We start from the raw sequence: 18,649 nt of genomic DNA, 5'->3' as shown, positions 1-18,649 counted from the left end.
ATCACTAAAACGATACGCATATGTTTCACCATTGAACAATCAACTATAATATTTTTTCCCCCACCTTTTTCTTTTTCTTATAGAAACAGACACAGATGAATCTGTTGATGATAAGAAGATAGAGAGTAGAGAGTATACCTGTTTACTGCGCCATGCTGTAACGGTTTAAGTTTGTATCCTGTATTTAGATAATATATAAGGATCTGTAGTCTGTACACACATCAATGTCATTTGATGCTTTAATTTCTGTGTTCATGCCCAGCACAATGACAAATAAAGCACAGTGTTAAATGATGTGCTCATTAGGAGAGCTGTCTTTCTTTGTCAAGTCGTAGGCCCTTTGGAGTAAATTTGTTCTTTAGCTACAATCTGCTCAGATTTCGTCCTTCACACAGCTCGTCTGGAATACTCTGCAGGCCACCGCAGCTATAATTATTTCCACCTTGGCTCTCCTTACCTGAAGAGTGTCTTATCTGAGGAGACCACAATGAACTGCACTGTTGTTCACTTTGAGAAATAGAAAAGCACTCTGCACATTGTTCTCAATTGTCACGGCATGTGGGAAAATTCAATAGTGTGTTACCAAATCCCACCACTTTTGTCTCAAGTGACTGAAGTACACAGTTGCTGTATAACTCTGAAATGGATATTGGACTCTCCCTACAGGTCCCAGGACCTGATGAAAAAGGAAAACAATTTTTTTTTGGTCAACGTTTTCCTTCAGCATGGGACCGTAATAATAGCTTAGTGTGTATATTTATATTTTCTGAGATTACTCCAGGGGGTTCATATTCTTCTAACTTAATGTGTGTAAGGTCTTGAATGCACAGGATCCGTTTCTGTTGCAAGCTGAGATGGAAATCCCTTACCTAAGCTGACTGACAAAATAGCTTACTGTTTTTTATTCTTATTATATATGTATGTGTTTGTGTGTAAATTTCCTTTTAGACACATAGTTTGAGAGAATGTGTCATCAAACTGCATACAAAGTTGATTGTGATCACATGCCATGTGTACGGCTTATAATAATGCCTTCAATCACAGTTGCACAGAGCTGTTAATCCCACAGTGGCTAATCTTTTATGGTATTCCAGTAATTTCTCACGTCTCCCCCATTGGACCATATATAGTCCAAATCTATTTACCAAGTCTGTGCCAAGCCACTATGATGTTTTCATTTCATAAATAGTTGTCCAAGTTGTCTAAAGTTAGCTTGTACCAAAACAGTTTTAAGGCCAGACTTTACCCCAAACTAATGTAAAAAAAGTGGCCTGAAAGTGTTATCTGGAAAACATGTAATTTTTTTTATACTTTTACTTGTTTTAGTTTTTTCCCCTGTATAATTACACTTTTTTTTTATTTTCTTGTTCTCAGGAGGGGCGTATTATTTAATATCTCGAAGTTTAGGTCCGGAATTTGGCGGTTCTATTGGTCTTATCTTCGCCTTTGCCAATGCAGTTGCAGTGGCCATGTACGTTGTTGGCTTTGCTGAGACTGTCGTTGAACTTCTTCATGTAAGAAAAATTATTCCGGTTGTTCCAGAATACCAGAATAGTAGCCATGTACTCCACAGCAACTCACTTAATAGATTTTCTTGCTTTTTGTATTAGGGTGCTGAGCTTGTCATGTTAGATTCAGTTAATGATGTCAGAATCATTGGAACAATCACTGTCCTTATCCTACTTGGGATCTCTGTGGCAGGCATGGAGTGGGAGGCAAAGGTGAGAAACTTGACTGCGATTAGTATTTTTGTTTGTGTAGTGACCACACATGCCCCAGAAATGACACATGAAAAATGTTTATCATCACAGGCCCAGATCTTTCTTTTGGTTATCTTGGTCAGTGCCATCTTCAACTACTTCATTGGCACATTCATTCCCCTTGATTCAAAGGAAAAATATGGATTTTTTGGCTATGATGGTATGAATTACATTTTAAATACAAATACCATTTTATCATAAAATTAATGTTCTATTTTCCTAATGCCTTTTGCCATAATGTTTGTCATTTCTTCAGCTGGCATCATGATGGAAAATTTAGGTCCGGACTTTCGGGGAGAAACCTTCTTTTCCGTCTTCTCCATCTTCTTTCCTGCAGCCACTGGCATTCTTGCTGGTGCCAACATCTCGGGAGATCTTGCGGTGAGTTGTGGGGGAAAAATAGGTACAAAGTGTAAACGAAGAACAGGTATTTACATCTTTTTAGTATTCATTAATTTGTTTGTTTATGTTTTAGGATCCTCAAATGGCAATCCCAAAAGGAACCCTTTTGGCAATTCTTATCACAGGCCTAGTCTACATGGGTGTTGCTGTCTCTGCAGGTAAACTGCATTAATGCTTTGTTGTACGGTGTCCATGTTTTTTCCATCTGTTGGCGTTGTCATTTTCAATTAATGTTGTTTTTACCTTTTTTCCCTTTTCTGTTTAAAGGAGCTTGCATTGTGAGAGATGCTACAGGTATTGAGCGCAATGGCACACTGAGTACTGATCTCGTCAACTGCACCGGTGCTGCCTGCAAGTTTGGCTATGACTTCTCCTCCTGTAAGCCTGCTGGAGTTGAGCAGTGTGATTATGGGCTCCACAACAATTTTCAAGTAAGTTTTGAACAGTGAAAGCTATACTAGGAGATGCCCTGTAGAAGGAGTATGTAAGTTATTGAAACTTCAATTTAAGATTATCTTTCTCTTTTCACCCCAAGATTATGAGTGTTGTATCAGGTTTTGGTCCCCTCATCACTGCAGGGATTTTCTCCGCAACACTGTCTTCAGCCCTTGCCTCACTGGTCAGTGCCCCAAAAGTGTTTCAGGTGAGTATTGTCCTTCACTACTGCTGTCATCATGTACTTTAAAAGTCTTTACATTAATCAGTTGTCCAGTAATGTCATGTAAACCTATTCAGTGTATAATTTGTTTTTGACAATTCAATTTGTTCGGAATTCTGTATCTCACTTTTGTATAATTTGAAGATGCATCTTTAACCTTTATGAACTGATAATGTTCAGTTAAATAAGATTTGAACCACAATAGAGCTGTTCTTCATTCATTCTCTGTTTGTGATGAAGGTGTGGTCTATCGTATGAAAAGCTGCACTGAGTATATTAAGAATACACTCTCTTGATCAGTAACAAGAACATTTATCTTCACTAGAGCTACCTCAGTGCTATAATGAAATTCACATTGGAATGGATCATATGTGGTTCATATGCAAATACGAGCACAGTTTTTAGGCCACTGTGCTTGTGAGGAAAGCAAAAGCGTTTGATTATTGTCTACAGGTGGTTTAGTTATTTAATATAAATTAAATTTAAAAGCATGCTAATATTTCAAGTTGGTCACAGAACGATTCTTTTATGTCCTATATTATCAGGCTTTATGCAAAGACAATATTTACCCTGGCATCGCCGGTTTTGCTAGGGGGTACGGCAAGAACAATGAACCCCTGCGTGGATATTTGCTCACTTTTGGCATTGGCCTGGCCTTCATCCTCATTGGTACAGACATTTACTACATTGCATTATCTATTTGTCAGGATTTTAAGTGTGTTGTCTAAAACCTGTGTTCCTTTTTCAGCTGAGTTGAACACCATTGCTCCAATCATTTCCAACTTCTTCCTGGCCTCCTATGCCTTGATAAATTTTTCGGTGTTCCATGCCTCTTTGGCCAACTCTCCTGGTAAGGCTCTCTTGTTGTAATTGTTGTTAAAAGCTTTAACACCAGTAGTTATTAATTCACAGATTGTTTTAAGGACGAAACGTTGGAATTTTAGTTGATACATTGTATGTCATTTGGTTTGTAAGGTGTTATAACCAGACCATAAACATTTAAACAAATGAAATACAGTATACCTGCATCAAATAGTTACTTTTGTTTAATTATCTAAAATAGCATTTTAAGGTTCTTCCTAGAGGAAACAACAAAATCTGTCAAATAGACCTCATATGTGGAGGTTTTGCTTCATGTACTTATTCGTAATTTAAGAGTGTGTTGGTTAATAAACACAAATTTAGATTTTTTTTTTGAAGGTACATAAATACTATTCTTACTTTGTCCAAACAGTATAAACACACAATTTGTCCAAGTACACACATTCTACATATTTATATAGAAAAATGTATATGATGTACACACATGAAAATTAAACGCTTTGTAAAATGATCATTTTCAGATATTTCATATTGTGAACTAAATTTTATTGTACATTTTTTATTGCATCATATTTGCATTTGCATATGCCCATATTTCTGCATTGTGTATTGATTATGACTTTTTTGATGCATTGTTGCACCCATATGCACCCTTTTTTTTTTTTAACAGACTGTAATATTTAAAGATATTATTAGATATTATTGGATGAAGCTCCTGTACATAGACTACCTTTAATCTAACATTAGGAGTCAAAAAACAGAAAAGACAACCTAACATCAGTGATTTTATTTATTCAAATATTGGTGGAGGACCATCTAGTAATTTTAAATGTCTGGCATTTAGCTTGGCCAAGGTTTTTGCATGTTATTAAACTGATGTTATGATTTATGTTTCAAGCATGTTTTAAGTACACATTTATTCTTTGTGTAAAGAGGTATGTTCTTTCTTCAATACCAAAGCTCTAGAAGACTACCAGGTAGATATCTTCACTATAATTGTGCTGATGTGCATAATATTCATATGTACACATTTTCATGCACGTAAAGGGTACATTTTGTTGTTTGTTTTTCTGATTTGTAGAAGAACTTTTACTAGCGCTGTGATCCATACAAAGCCCTTTTTCAGCGATATGTACCCTTTAGGTCATGTAACCCTTGTAGCGTTACACTGTAAACTGCTCGACTGTTCAATAACTTTCTCACTAAAATCCCATTAGTCTAGTACTAGTTGTCTAAGACTCCCCTCTAGTTACAGTAACCTCGCTCATATGTATCCTAACTGGCGCTAACTCATTTTAATCCAAGTTTAAATCCATGCTTACGTAAACTACTGCATTAAACTATCTCAGTCTAATGACCCATTTAAAGTATGTATTGGACTGGCTGAAAATGTTTTGGAGCACCAGAATATATCCAAAATATGTTGAATATGCTTACCCTTTCTGAAATACTGTATCTTCTCAAGAATCTATTCTCCTTAGCATGAACTATGAGAAGGCAAACATTATTTTGATCAAGTGGGAAAACATTAAGCCTAGCTCAGTTTGTAAGTTTAGATTAAATGTTTTTGTTCATTGTGTAAAATGTGAATGTACACTATGATGTGGTAATAATACATTATAATAGTAGTTATAATTTGTAGTAGTTAACCTGTATACTGTTTAGGGAAACAAAAAATGGATCGGCAGTAAATCTTTTAATAGATTGTTGATGCAGTCCTGGAGCACACAGGGGATTTTAAGTTGTATATCTTGTGTACAATTTAAATAGGCATTGATTTGAGATGAGAGATTTGCATTTTTCAATGTTGTTAGTAATGACTACATGTGTTGGGCAGGATGGAGGCCCAGCTTCAAGTACTACAACATGTGGGTGTCCCTTGCTGGTGCTGTGCTCTGTTGCGTGGTCATGTTCGTTATCAACTGGTGGGCAGCCCTCTTGACAAATGTCATCGTCCTGTCTCTCTACATTTATGTCAGCTACAAGAAGCCTGGTAAGATTAACTTTAGCCCTGGTTTTTCCTACACATTTTCAGAGGTTTTCATTTTTTATTCCTTTTATAACCTTTCCAAACAGTATTTTTGGTTTTGGTTTTAAAGCTGTAACCATTGACTTTATAAAAGTGTTTTGTAACACCCTTTACTTTACTCTTTTTGTTACATCTTCAGTAAAAATAAGGGGTATAATTTTTTTTTTTTTATTGTCGACCCAAAATACACTTCCTTCAGTGTTCCTTCTTACTCCCTAAATTTTTATGGCTAGAGATATTCATAATGCAAAGATGCAGCTGTTGACCCAGAACACTTCTCTTTTAACCTTGTGATTTGATTGGATTGAAAGAAACACATACACTTGCATATTTGTAATACAATCTATTCGCCAAAGTATTAGTAATATTATTTATTCTTTAATCAGCCGAACTGACACTTTTGAATCTTTGAACTGAAAAAATGTTACCTATTTGAATAACGTTTTAACCAGAATGCTCATGAACGATCTACTTTGGAAGTAAGGGGCAGCTGCAACTCAGATGTTCCCAAATCAATGTAATAAATTACCCAGTTATCAGTAGTTTGTTTGCAAATAATAGTCTTATTCTCATGTGCTGTACTTTGTTTTTATGTATCTCAAAATTTTACCTGTAATAATTCCATATCCCTGCAGAATTATCCCTATCCATTCCATCCTTAATCACTTTTGAATTCAAATTCCTTCCTGCTGCTGAATTGGGTCAGTTATGCATAATGAAAATGGAATAAACCCAAAGACTAGGTCTCTTGACATTTTCTGATTTTGTCACTGGCTCATGGTCATTATGATCATGGACACCATTAGCCGTTTTCTTTAAGCGCTGGATTTTTCTTCGTTATTGATACTTCCAGCACCTTTTTCTGCTGATGCATGGCTGTGGCCTTGTGAAGGGGAGGGATTTGCATCTCAATGCAGGACCATTGCGCTCTCTCTCTCACTCTCACTCTCACTCTCTCTCACACACACACACACACACACACACACACACACACACACACACACACACACACACACACCCCATGTACTGCAGTGGAGTTGGTGTTCTATTTTTGGTTGTAGTTGCAGTCAAAGCTCCCATGGATAATGTTTTCTTAAAATGATGAGCTTTAAAATTTAATGTAGTTTTGCAAAATACTTTTTCAAGAGTCTGTGTAGGCATGGTGTTGTTAGTAAGTAATATTACTGATGATCATGAGTAGCTTAATATGAATAATAAGCAATTCAAAAGACGCCATCATCCTAAAATGACTACACTTTAGACAAAAAACAAATCGTAAATGTAAACCTTATAAAACAAGCCTCTTTAGAACTGAGGAGGTCTTTCTGCCATCACATTTAAAAGGTAAGCTGTGATGACATTTTGTAGTGTTTCCCTCCAAGTTTCTATGGTAATGCTGCAGTGTAGGCTGTCTCTAAAGTTAAATATGTCAGAGTTGTGTCCACGTTTGCAGTGGAGCTGGCCTGTGCCATTGAGCACTGATAGTGAAGGAAGAGATGGGGTTGTGTGTGTGGTTTGCTGACAACATGGAGTCCCATGCTGTGCTCGTCTGAGGGTCCGCTACCCTCTGGGTCACTGGCATGCTGGGGCCACAGATGCTGAGAACTTCCATGCTGTGTGTGCACACGTGCGAATGCTGTCCATGCGTGTGGTCAGGGGCAGTTTAAAGGTCATTTATATGAATGTGCATACACACTCAACCACCACCATGTAAGTGTTCCAATAAGAGAACAGGTGTCTTTGTCACAAAAGTGTTCTAACTTCCATATGCTCTGTTTGCAGATGTGAACTGGGGTTCATCCACCCAGGCTTTAACCTACCACCAGGCCCTGACACACAGCCTACAGCTCTGTGGAGTCGCTGACCATGTAAAAACCTTTAGGTATAGAGACTAATCATGTCTGTTTTGTTTTTGTTATAGAATTTATAGGGATCATGTTTAAGAATGTCTAAAGAGTCTTTCTCTAAAGAATCTAAAGAATTGACTTTAAAAACAATGTGTCAAAATTTAAAATTAACTTTTATATGACCCTCAGCCTTTTATTGCGGTTTATTCTAATATAATCCTGTCCTCAAAAATCATATTGAACCTTAATATATGTACTCTTGCACCCCACTTTCAATTATCTGTATAAAACAAAGTATTCTTAAAATGAAAGACAGTAATTAAATACTAGTCATTATCTACATCAACAGAAATGTTATGTTGTAACTTTTCTCATGTGGTAATCTGGTTTTTTTTACTAATTAAAAAAAATGGAGTACTGTAGATTGTTTGGGCATATACAAATGTTTATTGCCAAACATGGTTTGCAAATCCACTCATGTAGCACTCTTTCTCTTGCATTTAATATGGTTTAACTACAAGTGTAAGACTTTATGGCTTTGTTATAGTCAACTTTGACTCTGCAAGCCTAGGCTGCATATTTTGTCTAGCATAACATCCTCATGATAGAGTTGCATAAGATAAAGCACCTGGGACAGTGTTCAACTGCATTCAACTCAATTTGGTATTCCTGATCCTGAGAGCATAACACACAGATTAAGCTCAATATTTAATTAAAATGGCAATAAAACAATAATTTGACAGTTAGTCAGTTATATCTGCCAAAGGCTGCATTAACAACTGTATATGCAATGCCAACATAGGAAAATCATTAACATGACTTTAGTCCATGAAGGTGTAAATAGCCCGGTTTTGCAAAAGTAAGAACTCAAGCCCATTATGTTTGATTATTTAGACTAGTGGGGTATTTGATGCAGAATGCCTAATCCCATTACCACCAATGTTCAGCTAGGAGCTGAAATGGAGGGAACTGTAACCAGAGTGTGGCCTCTTGGAGTTCCCATGGAAATAAGCCCATGGGGGATTAGGGAGTGTCTGATTAATACTTTGATAATCAAATGTTACAGCCCTTTGCCTAGCTGTAATCCCTTTCTCTGAGCATATTTGCTTTGAAGTGCACTAATAATGTTCTATTACTGACCAAAGTGATGATCTTTTAATGTCAAGATGGACCTGTCCAATTGGGCATCATGGAAACTATTAGTTGCTTGTACTTTATACCTTTTAAATACCTTTTATTTTAGCACTATAAAATGAGGATTTAATGGAGGCTGCATTTTAAAAATCTCTCACACACCAATGAAGTTACCTGAATGTTTCTTTTACACAGGCCACAGTGTTTGGTGATGACTGGGGCACCAAACTCTCGCCCAGCTCTCCTCAATCTGGTCCACGCCTTTACTAAGAATGTTGGCCTGATGGTCTGTGGCCATGTGCGCATTGTAAGTTGTGTTTTTTTTTATTGTTTGTTTTTTTTTTCGCCGTTGACCACAAATCCATTCAGTATTTTGCAAGCAAAGAACCACTATGTATGTTTCAATTGCCTTACAAATAAGCATTAAAGATTTGTTTTAAGGCTCCTGTGTGGTGCATCTAGAAGGTTGTATCATATTGCAGGGATTTTGGTTCCTGATAATGTCACAAACATCTGTAGGTCCATTGTGTTTTAGCTTTGGGCTAATGTGGGAGTCCAAAAGGGCACAGCTTGTCCTGCTTTTTGGGTGGGAAATGCAGCTTAGTCTTCCTCTCCTTCCAGTCTGCAGTCACTTTTGCCAAATGACCTACCCTTGCTCACCCCACAGTTGAGAGGAACTGTTGAGAGGTTGGACAAGCTTTTCAGAACACTGGCTAAACCTCTTTATATTTGTAGCAATCTTTTAATGTGTGCTACAATTTTTCATTAGGTTCAAAGTAGGGTAATATGGTAATAAAAATGTGGGCAGTTTTCAAAATTGACACCTCAATATTAAATGTTTCATGTCTCTCTAGTACATGGCCAAATAAGCTCTTTCCTCAAGTGTATTTAGGACAGGTCTCGGACATGAGACTTTATCCTCTGAATGTGTGAGATATTATCCTCCGTTAGCTGGAACATGGTCTGTGCTGTGGTATTTAGCCTGCTAGCTAACAAAAGTAAGCCTACATGGCAAGTCCAAACATGACAGAACCTGTATCATTTGATCTTTCTGTTACTCCCGACACAAGTTGCTTGACGCCGCTCTTTTAGACGCAAGTTTTAATTGTCAACACTTCTGCTAAAAGAACAGAAATCTGAATTTAAAGTTTCTTATTCCCCATGGTTTGGGATCTGTAGCCTACTCGCTAAGCTAGCCTTTGCTTAGGTAGCTTAGCTACACCTAAACCAAGAAGTCGCTCTTTCGAAGTAATTATCGTCGTTATTATACCGTTTAGAAGTGGGTTTTCTGTCTTGTTATGTAGTAAGCAGATTATCCTCCTAACTAAGCTAAGGCTAACCAGCTTCTTACTTCTAAATCAGAGCAGTTTAACATTTGGAATTGTTAGACTGACTTTATAGAAAGATTGATTTAAAATTGTGTACAATGTTCACTTAGTCTGTGACCCAGTGAGCATTATTTAAAATAATGCAGGGTGAGATTGTACAGATGCCACGTAAATGTAAAACCTGAGCCACTTGAGCTATTCTCCACCCCCATAATACTGTACACTGAGGTTATATTTTGAGATGGTAAGACAAAAAGTGGGTACCGCCTAGCCCTGTTTCAGAGGAATTTTGCCAATATTCTGTAGAGGTTGTCCAAGCTTAGTTGCTACGAAAGACCACATTGCAGCACATGGATGGAGAATCTGGGATCGTATCGGCTGTGTGTGAGTGAAGCTGTTTGAGAAGTGCATTGGCTCACTTTACATGTCTTTAAACATATGCATGCCCTCACACTATCAGACCAGTAATTGCCTCCCAAACCAAAAGGCCAATTTTCAGTAGAAAGGTGTATTACGTTATGCAGATATGTACGTTACAATTTTCCAACATAGTAGCTTCTTGTTTTCAAGATTACCTGTATTTTGAAATGGCTCTACCTGGAGCAATAAAGTTTCTAATCCATTATGCCAGTTTTGGGGATGACATTGATGTAATGGTTAGACGTGAAAAGCACTTTACAGCGACTCCCTTGCCAGACACTGCACACCACAGTAATCAAAAGCACATTGTCTGCATCCAAGTTCCATCAAGTTCCCACAACTGGACCCGTAGGAGCACAGTACCCTTCCGCTGGCTTTCACCACATGTTCCATTACTAACCCCAAAACTGGAGAAGCTGAGCATTTTCCTGGCGTAATGTGGTTTTCTTGGCCAGTCCTTCATTATGGATGATAAAAGAGTCAGTGATCAGACATCATAAATGTACTTTTGTGGATATGAATGTGTTTGCATCTGTGATTAACATTAAAAGGCAAATGGGCCATTAATTGTTCAGCTGCAGAGAACAGTGCTCGACCATTTTTAACACTGCTTTTCATGTTGTCCTCAGAGCTCTCGCAGGCCAAACTTTAAGGAACTAAACAGTGACCTGGTGCGCTACCAGCGCTGGCTCCTCAACAACAACTCTAAAGCATTTTACACACCGGTGGTTGCTGAGGACCTCCGCCAGGGTACCCAGTACCTACTTCAGGTGAGTGTGAGCTGAATGCTAATCATGAAGAAAAAATAATAAATAACACAATTTTTGTTTCTGAATCAACTGATTAATTTCTAAAGCATATTTTGATCAACATTTAAAAGCTAATGACCCTGGGTGAGCACATCTGGTCTGGCTCCATGGTGTTTAAGCTCTGGGCTAACATGACTCTGTTTGTTAGGCTGCTGGCCTCGGGAGACTGAAACCCAACACGCTGGTGCTTGGCTTTAAAAACGACTGGAGGAACAGTGATATGAAAGAGACAGAAACCTACATCAATATGATACAGTGAGTCCGGTCCCCTGCTTTGTGTTATACACATGTGCCATATAAAGGAAAAACGTAACAATTAAAGAAAAATACTTGACATTTCAGAACTTGCAAACCTTTTGTGTTTCTATTACAAACATAGCTTTTACAAACAACTTTTAGTAGTAATCAATGCAATATGAAGCTCCTGTAGTCAGATGTCCTAGTCAAATGTTCTACAGGAACAGTATGTGTGGATTATAAGGGATGTTATGTTAGCCATATTAAAGCAAAGTATTTTCTTTTTGCTTTTAGCCACTAAGAAAATGGTTCCATAATCTAGTCAAATTCTTTGAGATTATGCATAATAGTCATAATCATGTATAATATTTATCATTGCATTGTTGAGAGCGACATGATAAAATAGAAATTGTAAAAATAAGGCATGCTCCTTACAATCAAGTTACTTAAATCGCTAGAACAGCTTGCTTTCATGTACGTTTCACAGAGTGATGTAGATCTCTTTTTGAGCCATGTGCAAGTCCTGTCCTCTCCATCAATGTAACATGTGCTCAAACTTGTTTGTTTGGGTGTGCAGCCCAAGTATTTACAGTAATCGTTTGGACCTGGTGGGAAAGTACTGCTCTAATGTAAACATGTCACGGATCAATCCTTTTGATGTCCAACATCCTGTTGCGAGATACTTACTGTTGTTTATTTTCGTGTGCTTGTATGTTTTAGCGATGCCTTTGACTTTCAGTACGGTGCTGTCATTCTCCGACTGAGAGAAGGGCTTGATATTTCCCACATTCAAGGTCAAGGTACAGTGCAATGTTTATCATGCATTCTATTAGTGCTATAGTGCCATAGTTAAACGAGGCTGCTCAAAAAATGTAAGACTTTTCCAGCTAATGGATCAATGTTTGCTTTGCCCTCTCATCACTATAAACATGTTATTTGCTCGTCTATTTTTATTGAAGCTAATTCTTACAATTGTCCATTGAGTATGCTCTGGTAGCTAACAGAGAACACCTTGTGCTCAAAAAAGGAGGCAGTTTGTAAACTGCTTGTTATTCAGGCCTAAAATGGAATTAAGGGTTTAACATTTTAAAGGCACGGGACAGCTATGTTTAGGTAAATGAAATTGTCCCTGTAATGGACTTGCTTGCCCTAAACAGGCAATTTCCAGATCCTAATTTTCTTTTGAAATGGCCTCCTAGCTTCTGTGCATTATACAGAAACAAACGCTTAACATGCCTAACTTGATCATTTTTGTTTCTCCAAAGATGATACTTCAGGCATGAAGGATGTTGTGGTGTCTATCGACTTGAGCAAAGACTCAGACGGCGATTCCTCAAAGCTCTCATCCAAAGCCACAAGTGTTCAGAACAGTCCAGCTGTCCAGAAAGGTGAGCACATTATTTTTGTTCACTGCAAATGAGTTGTTGTAAAATGGGTGTTGTAATATTTTTGATGTTTAATGTTCTGAAGTTGTAAGTTGATTGAAAGGGAAAAACATCTTCCCCCTCAGGACTTTATTTTTAATATATATATATATATATATATATATATATATATATATATATATATATAATGACATTTGTCCACAGACCATGACTTAAACTACTCACACAGGAAGTGTTGTGATGTGGCCCTGTGATCTTGAGCATCCCACTGGGACCCTGTCCGCTATTCACTAACACACTTCACATCACACTAAAACCCATATTCCAGATGTCCTTGCTTGTGCTTATGAAGAGTTGCAGAGATGTCTACCCCCCACAGATTGGTGACAAACAAACTGGGACGTTATTCCCACAAACGGAAAACAGTATGGCTGGGAACAGAGCAGAGTATTTACAAGACACGTCACGATAGTGCTTGTACTCAAGTAAGCTCAAAGACTCTTCTTCCACAACTGTGGACTCTCACATAGGATGGTCTTGTGAGTGGAAAGAAGCAAGAGCAAGTTTTATTAAATGGCACCTGTAACTGTGGACGACGGCCTGATTACAGACCAAAATGAGGTGGGGGGGGGGGTTTGAGAGGCGTGTGTGGTGAACAAATTGAAGATTAATGTCATCAACTTTAATCCTCTTTGAGCTCAGCAGCACTAAGACTGGACTATTTCCTCAGAAACAGGCTCACATTCGTCCAACTTATAGCATGTTTGCTGTCTACTACAAAGTTGTGGTTAGGTTTTTTAGTTCCACTGTTTTAACAAGCTCAGCAGTAAAATAGAATAGAATGCACTCAAAACATTGCAAAAGCAAACCCAATAGCTTCTTAAGGCCAATACATTGCATGTTCCTAAATTACCAATTGATTAGATTTGTCCAATTATTTTTGAGCCTGTGCAAATGGAGGGACTGTGTAAAATTGTCTGCAATTCCTAATTGGTTAATTTAATATTCCTATTTAACTCCTTAAATCAAAGCTGAACGTCTGCATTCAATAACACCTTGATTGCTTAATTTCAAGTCGGTTGTGGTGGTGAACAGAGGCAAAATGGTGTTATTGTCCACATACTTATGAACCTGACATGGCTGAATTACGGTAAAGGAATTCAAATAATGTTTCATGAACTCTGACAAATTCCTTTTTATTGGGGGCTTTTGGAAGGGGAAGGTATGGGCTGATGTGGTGCATTTGTCTGCTGTGACGTCTCACCCTGTTGTATGGGTGAGATCAGTGCATGGTGTTTTGAACTGAAGGATCATGTTCCCTCAAGAGACTTGATGAGCATGCCTTGCTTTCCCCTGCACAGAACGGTTCGTTTCATTTGAAATCACTTCTAATGCAATGTTAACAGAACAGACCACTCATTGTACCTCACTGTTGACGCATGTGTTTCCCATCACGACAGCAGTGGGCATTAACCCTCCTCTGTTTTCTCCCCTCTCCTTTTTCCTTTTTTTTTTTTTTTGAACTTCATCCAGATGACGAGGATGACGGCAAAGCTCCTACACAGCCCCTGTTAAAAAAAGGCAGGCAGTTCATCTTGTTGTTTTGTTTTTTTCCCTTCTCTCTTTTTCTATCTCTCTTTCTCACCACCGTTTTATAGCTATTGGTATTCCCTCTGCAATAAACTGTCGTTTAAGAAGAACTCTTCTTTTATCAGTTTTCGTGTGTTTTTCTGCTTGCTTTCTTCTAAATCTCATGGCTTCCTGTGGCTTCAGGCCTACCTGTGGGGTGCTCCATCATAGTTGGGGTGTGTGTGTCTGTCTAAGCGTGCACTCTGTTAACAGACCTTTCTTTCTCCTTTCTCTCCTGGACTCCTTTGTGTCTAGTTGCTAACTCTGCTTCTGATTTAAAAAATAAAAAAATAAATAAAATAAAATGCTTTGCAGTAGTAGTGCTTCTAATGCAATGTGGTGCAACTCCTAATGGCTGATAAATGGAAGTATATATGTTAATTTGGTGAGGAGTTGCTTATTTCTTTTGCTAGGAGGTGAGTGGCTTTGCTTACATTCAAAGTGCTCTTCAGGGACTTTATTGCTCTGTGACTGGATCCTCAAGATAAATCCTTTTTTTTTTTTTTTTTTATTTAAAGGGGGGGTTACGCACCACTCTGCAGCAGAGCTTCCTTACTGAAGATGAAGTGCTTTTCTGAAGTTTGTGTGTGTGTGTGTGTGTTCTTAGATAAAAACAGCCCGACTATGCCTCTGAACATGGCCGATCAGAAGCTGTTGGAGGCCAGTCAACAATTTCAGAAGAAGCAAGGCAAAGGCACAGTGGATGTCTGGTGGCTGTTCGATGACGGCGGTGCGTTCCTTCCTACTTCATAAATGTTACTTGCGTCAAGCAGTTTAGTGGCATGCCCTTCATAATTGGGAGCTTTGCAATCGTTTGAGCTTTGTTCATTTTGTCTGAAACAGGCCTCACTCTGCTCATTCCATACCTAATCGCCAACAAGAAGAAGTGGAAGGACTGCAAAATTCGTGTCTTCATTGGGGGCAAGATCAACAGGATCGACCATGACCGCAGAGCGTTAGTATCTTGAATTGCAATTATGATTGAATTAGTATGATGAATCACTATTAAAGTCACGGCTCAGTCAAAAATGCAATTTCCACTGCACAGCCGATCAGCTTTTAAATGTTTGATGTCTTAAATGTGCTTCTTTAGCTTTGTAATGGATCTGCTAGCATGATGTAGCTATTGGGGATCCTGCATAGTGCAACTGCATGCTTAAGCCATACACTGGACTCAAAACATGAAATTTGTTCGTAATCACCAATAGACTTGCAGCACCACTTTTGCATCACTACTTTCCTGTTGGGCAAAATGTTTATTAGGCTACATGACACCTTCACAAGCCATTAATGACAACTGACATTGACTTTCATAATAATTTATATAGACTTATTCTAATGACCTATTCATGTGACTACTAAAGGCTTCTTCAGTTGGTTGTGATATCATCTTACCCCAGAAATCTTTGACAATTGAAGCTTGTTGGAATGAGCCTTTTTATAAATATTTATGTAGCTCTATAAACTGTGCAGTTATTGCTGACAAAATGTTGGAAAAATGGACAAAGTGGACACTGTCAGAAACTACGTAAGCAAGTCTGAAAGGTTTAAAGCTGACTCGATGAGTGCTGTGCGCATGATCTGATGCAGGACTTGTTGCTGCAGATTTCAGAAGTACAGCTTAGCCAGTGCAGGGCCACAGGCCTACAGCGCTAAGCCTGCGCTCTGAGCCCTATTAGCGCACCATGTTTCTTTTTACATAAAGCGCTTTATGCATGGGATACCATGTTGTACTCTTTTTCTCTCTCTGTCTCTATCTATCGTGTGCTGTGTGTGTATTTCGGAGAGTGCTCTGAACCCACATGGCGGTATTGTCCAACACAAATGTTTCCCATTGTCCTCTGCAGCTGCCTGCTGCTCCTTTGTTTGCTAAATTTAGCAGTGTGCCAGTGCATGGTCTTTTCAGAGTGCACTGGAGCTAGCGTTGAAGCCGCTGGGTTTCAATGAACTCTGCTCAGTATATAAAACCCAGGGTTTCTGCCTCAGTCTGTTGAGGGTATTTCATGTTGTTAAGTGGATGATCAGATGCAGTTGAATGGGGTTATGGCTTTCTTTGTTCTGTCAAAGGCAGTGGTGAATGCTTAATAAATCGCAGTGAATAGCATAAACGAGGCTCAATTTACAAATGGTACATGGTACACAGTTGAGACAACTCTGAGAAAATGCCTTACTGCTGTTTTTTTTTTTTACACAAATAAGGATCTTATATTGGTGAGCATGGCTCAGCATGTTTTTTTTTGCAATTTAAAAGCATTTTGTTTGTCAAATGGATAATTTATTTTAACTTCAAACCTGTTCTGATAATTCCATTGAGGATGTGAACGTTCCTTTAAGACTCTGATCTCGTCAAATTAAAAAGCAAAAAATAGAAGCACCAACGTTCTGCCTTATCCAGCTGTTGCTGGTGTTTTTATTGTTCTTTGAAGTTGTTCCCTTTGAAGACAAGCCCTGAGGAAATGACTATTCAGAGAGCACCAGTGTGGCTGGTATCTCACAAATCCACAGATAATTTTAACAGTCTGTAGCCTTAAATCCACAGGTACCTGCCACATGAGTTCTTTCCAAGGTCAGGCCCTTTTTTGTAGAGTGGCACCAGAATGTCTTTGAATGCTACTCTAGAATGCATTCCATATCAAAGTGGCTTTGTAGGTCTTCAGTAACCCCTTTTGTTCTTTTTGTTCTCTCCTTAGAATGGCCACATTGCTCAGCAAGTTCAGGATAGATTTCTCTGACATCACTGTCCTGGGAGACATTAACACAAAACCCAAATCTGAGAGGTAGGATGAGTGCCACCAGCACCTGTTGTCTCATTAGCTCTCATTTGAGCAGTAATGCTGTTTGTGGTTTCATGGAATCATTTTTGTGCTGTTCACTCGAATCAACCACCAAATGCTTGTTGTCAAAGGTTATTGATCATTTCCTTGGTGACAGTCTGAAAACACATACTTTTGTGTTTTTGTTTCTTTGTTTGGACCCTGTATATTTTTTGGTACTTTTGTACACTGTTTGTATAAGTATTTATTTATTTATTTATTGGCTCCAGTTTGGCAGCATTTGCCAAGATGATTGAGCCCTATAAGCTGCGAGAAGATGACATGGATCAGGAGGCAGCAGAGAAACTGAAGGCAGACGAGCCCTGGAGGATCACAGACAATGAGCTAGAGCTCTACAAGGCCAAGGTGAGCATAAGACTACCTCCCACACACAACTCAGGAAAATTTCAGTAGCTTAAATTCTAGCCTGATTCTCCTCAATGTGCAACCCTGGCCCATACACAACCCTAAAATAAAGCCTTCCACACTGCATATTTCAGAATATAGATAATGGGCTTCCATTGTACCAAACGTGGTGCCAACAGCCTGCATTTCATCTTCATCATACTTTGTTTTGTCATCTGAGAGCCATATCAGCTTCCACAGCTGGACAAAGATCTTTTGAAATAAGAATGGAATTATAATTACCCTCATTAAATGAGATGTAACTGGATGGTAGCTGGTTGGGAGAGTTGGAATAAGCAGAGGCAGTATGTGCTTCGGTAAAGATTATAGAAAAAATGAGTCTGTCTGAATTTAGCAGCAGATGAGGTTATCTTGTAACCTGATGCCAGTGTTTTATATTAACGTGCGTGTTTGTATTACAGAGTAATCGTCAAATCAGACTGAATGAGCTGTTGATGGAGCACTCAAGCACAGCCAACCTCATTGTCATGTAAGTAGATTTACTGTGGATTAAAAGATTTTAACACATGTGTACACCGCATCCTTTGTTTGTTGCATGTATGTACATGCGTGTGTGGACAGGATCTTATTTCTGTCAGTAGTAGTAGCAAGTGAGTAGCCCACACACAAACACACTGGGCTTTCATTTAGCTGCACAACGTGTACAGTGCTTTTTATTTTATGACTTGTAACATGTCCAAAATCATAAAATCATTGGTCATTCATCTGGATGACTAAGTGTTAAACTAATACTAATACATCTTTGTCCTCAATCCTGTACACCAGATGGGGATATTAGCTGCCTGTAGTTCAGTGTTTCGATGTTATTTAATAAGCATAGAAACGCTCTGCTCTTCCTAGATCAGTTTTAAAGGTTACAATAAATGTGAATATTGACAAAGTAGATACTATACAGATGACAAGAGCAGTATGCTGTTGAACAGTTAGCTTAAAAACATAGGTGCTTCTTC

The 18,649-nt window shown here is 38.4% G+C and overlaps 1 protein-coding gene across 2 annotated transcripts in view; it reads left to right on the top strand.

Moving 5' to 3' along the window:
* slc12a2 (solute carrier family 12 member 2) overlaps positions 1-18,198 on the top strand; it is a 37,288-nt gene extending 19,090 nt beyond the window's left edge. The window contains exons 5-26 of one of the 2 annotated variants that reach the window (XM_072658553.1): positions 1,375-1,514; positions 1,611-1,721; positions 1,812-1,920; positions 2,017-2,141; positions 2,236-2,320; positions 2,430-2,593; positions 2,698-2,805; positions 3,366-3,489; positions 3,569-3,670; positions 5,480-5,635; positions 7,454-7,553; positions 8,848-8,959; positions 11,030-11,170; positions 11,358-11,464; positions 12,167-12,246; positions 12,712-12,834; positions 14,365-14,412; positions 15,068-15,190; positions 15,304-15,415; positions 17,151-17,237; positions 17,504-17,639; positions 18,101-18,198. In XM_072658553.1, coding sequence (XP_072514654.1) covers positions 1,375-1,514; positions 1,611-1,721; positions 1,812-1,920; positions 2,017-2,141; positions 2,236-2,320; positions 2,430-2,593; positions 2,698-2,805; positions 3,366-3,489; positions 3,569-3,670; positions 5,480-5,635; positions 7,454-7,553; positions 8,848-8,959; positions 11,030-11,170; positions 11,358-11,464; positions 12,167-12,246; positions 12,712-12,834; positions 14,365-14,412; positions 15,068-15,190; positions 15,304-15,415; positions 17,151-17,237; positions 17,504-17,639; positions 18,101-18,172 — 2,465 coding nt within the window. In that variant the 3' untranslated portion in view covers positions 18,173-18,198. The remainder of the gene's footprint in view (positions 1-1,374; positions 1,515-1,610; positions 1,722-1,811; positions 1,921-2,016; positions 2,142-2,235; positions 2,321-2,429; positions 2,594-2,697; positions 2,806-3,365; positions 3,490-3,568; positions 3,671-5,479; positions 5,636-7,453; positions 7,554-8,847; positions 8,960-11,029; positions 11,171-11,357; positions 11,465-12,166; positions 12,247-12,711; positions 12,835-14,364; positions 14,413-15,067; positions 15,191-15,303; positions 15,416-17,150; positions 17,238-17,503; positions 17,640-18,100) is intronic. The other variant, XM_072658554.1, reaches the window with a different exon arrangement.
* Positions 18,199-18,649: the final 451 nt, after the last annotated feature.

This window comes from Salminus brasiliensis, chromosome 16 (genome assembly GCF_030463535.1).
Source record: "Salminus brasiliensis chromosome 16, fSalBra1.hap2, whole genome shotgun sequence".
Lineage (NCBI taxonomy): Eukaryota > Metazoa > Chordata > Actinopteri > Characiformes > Bryconidae > Salminus > Salminus brasiliensis.
Note: the sequence above shows the minus strand (reverse complement) of the source record. Positions and strands in the feature narration are given on the sequence as shown.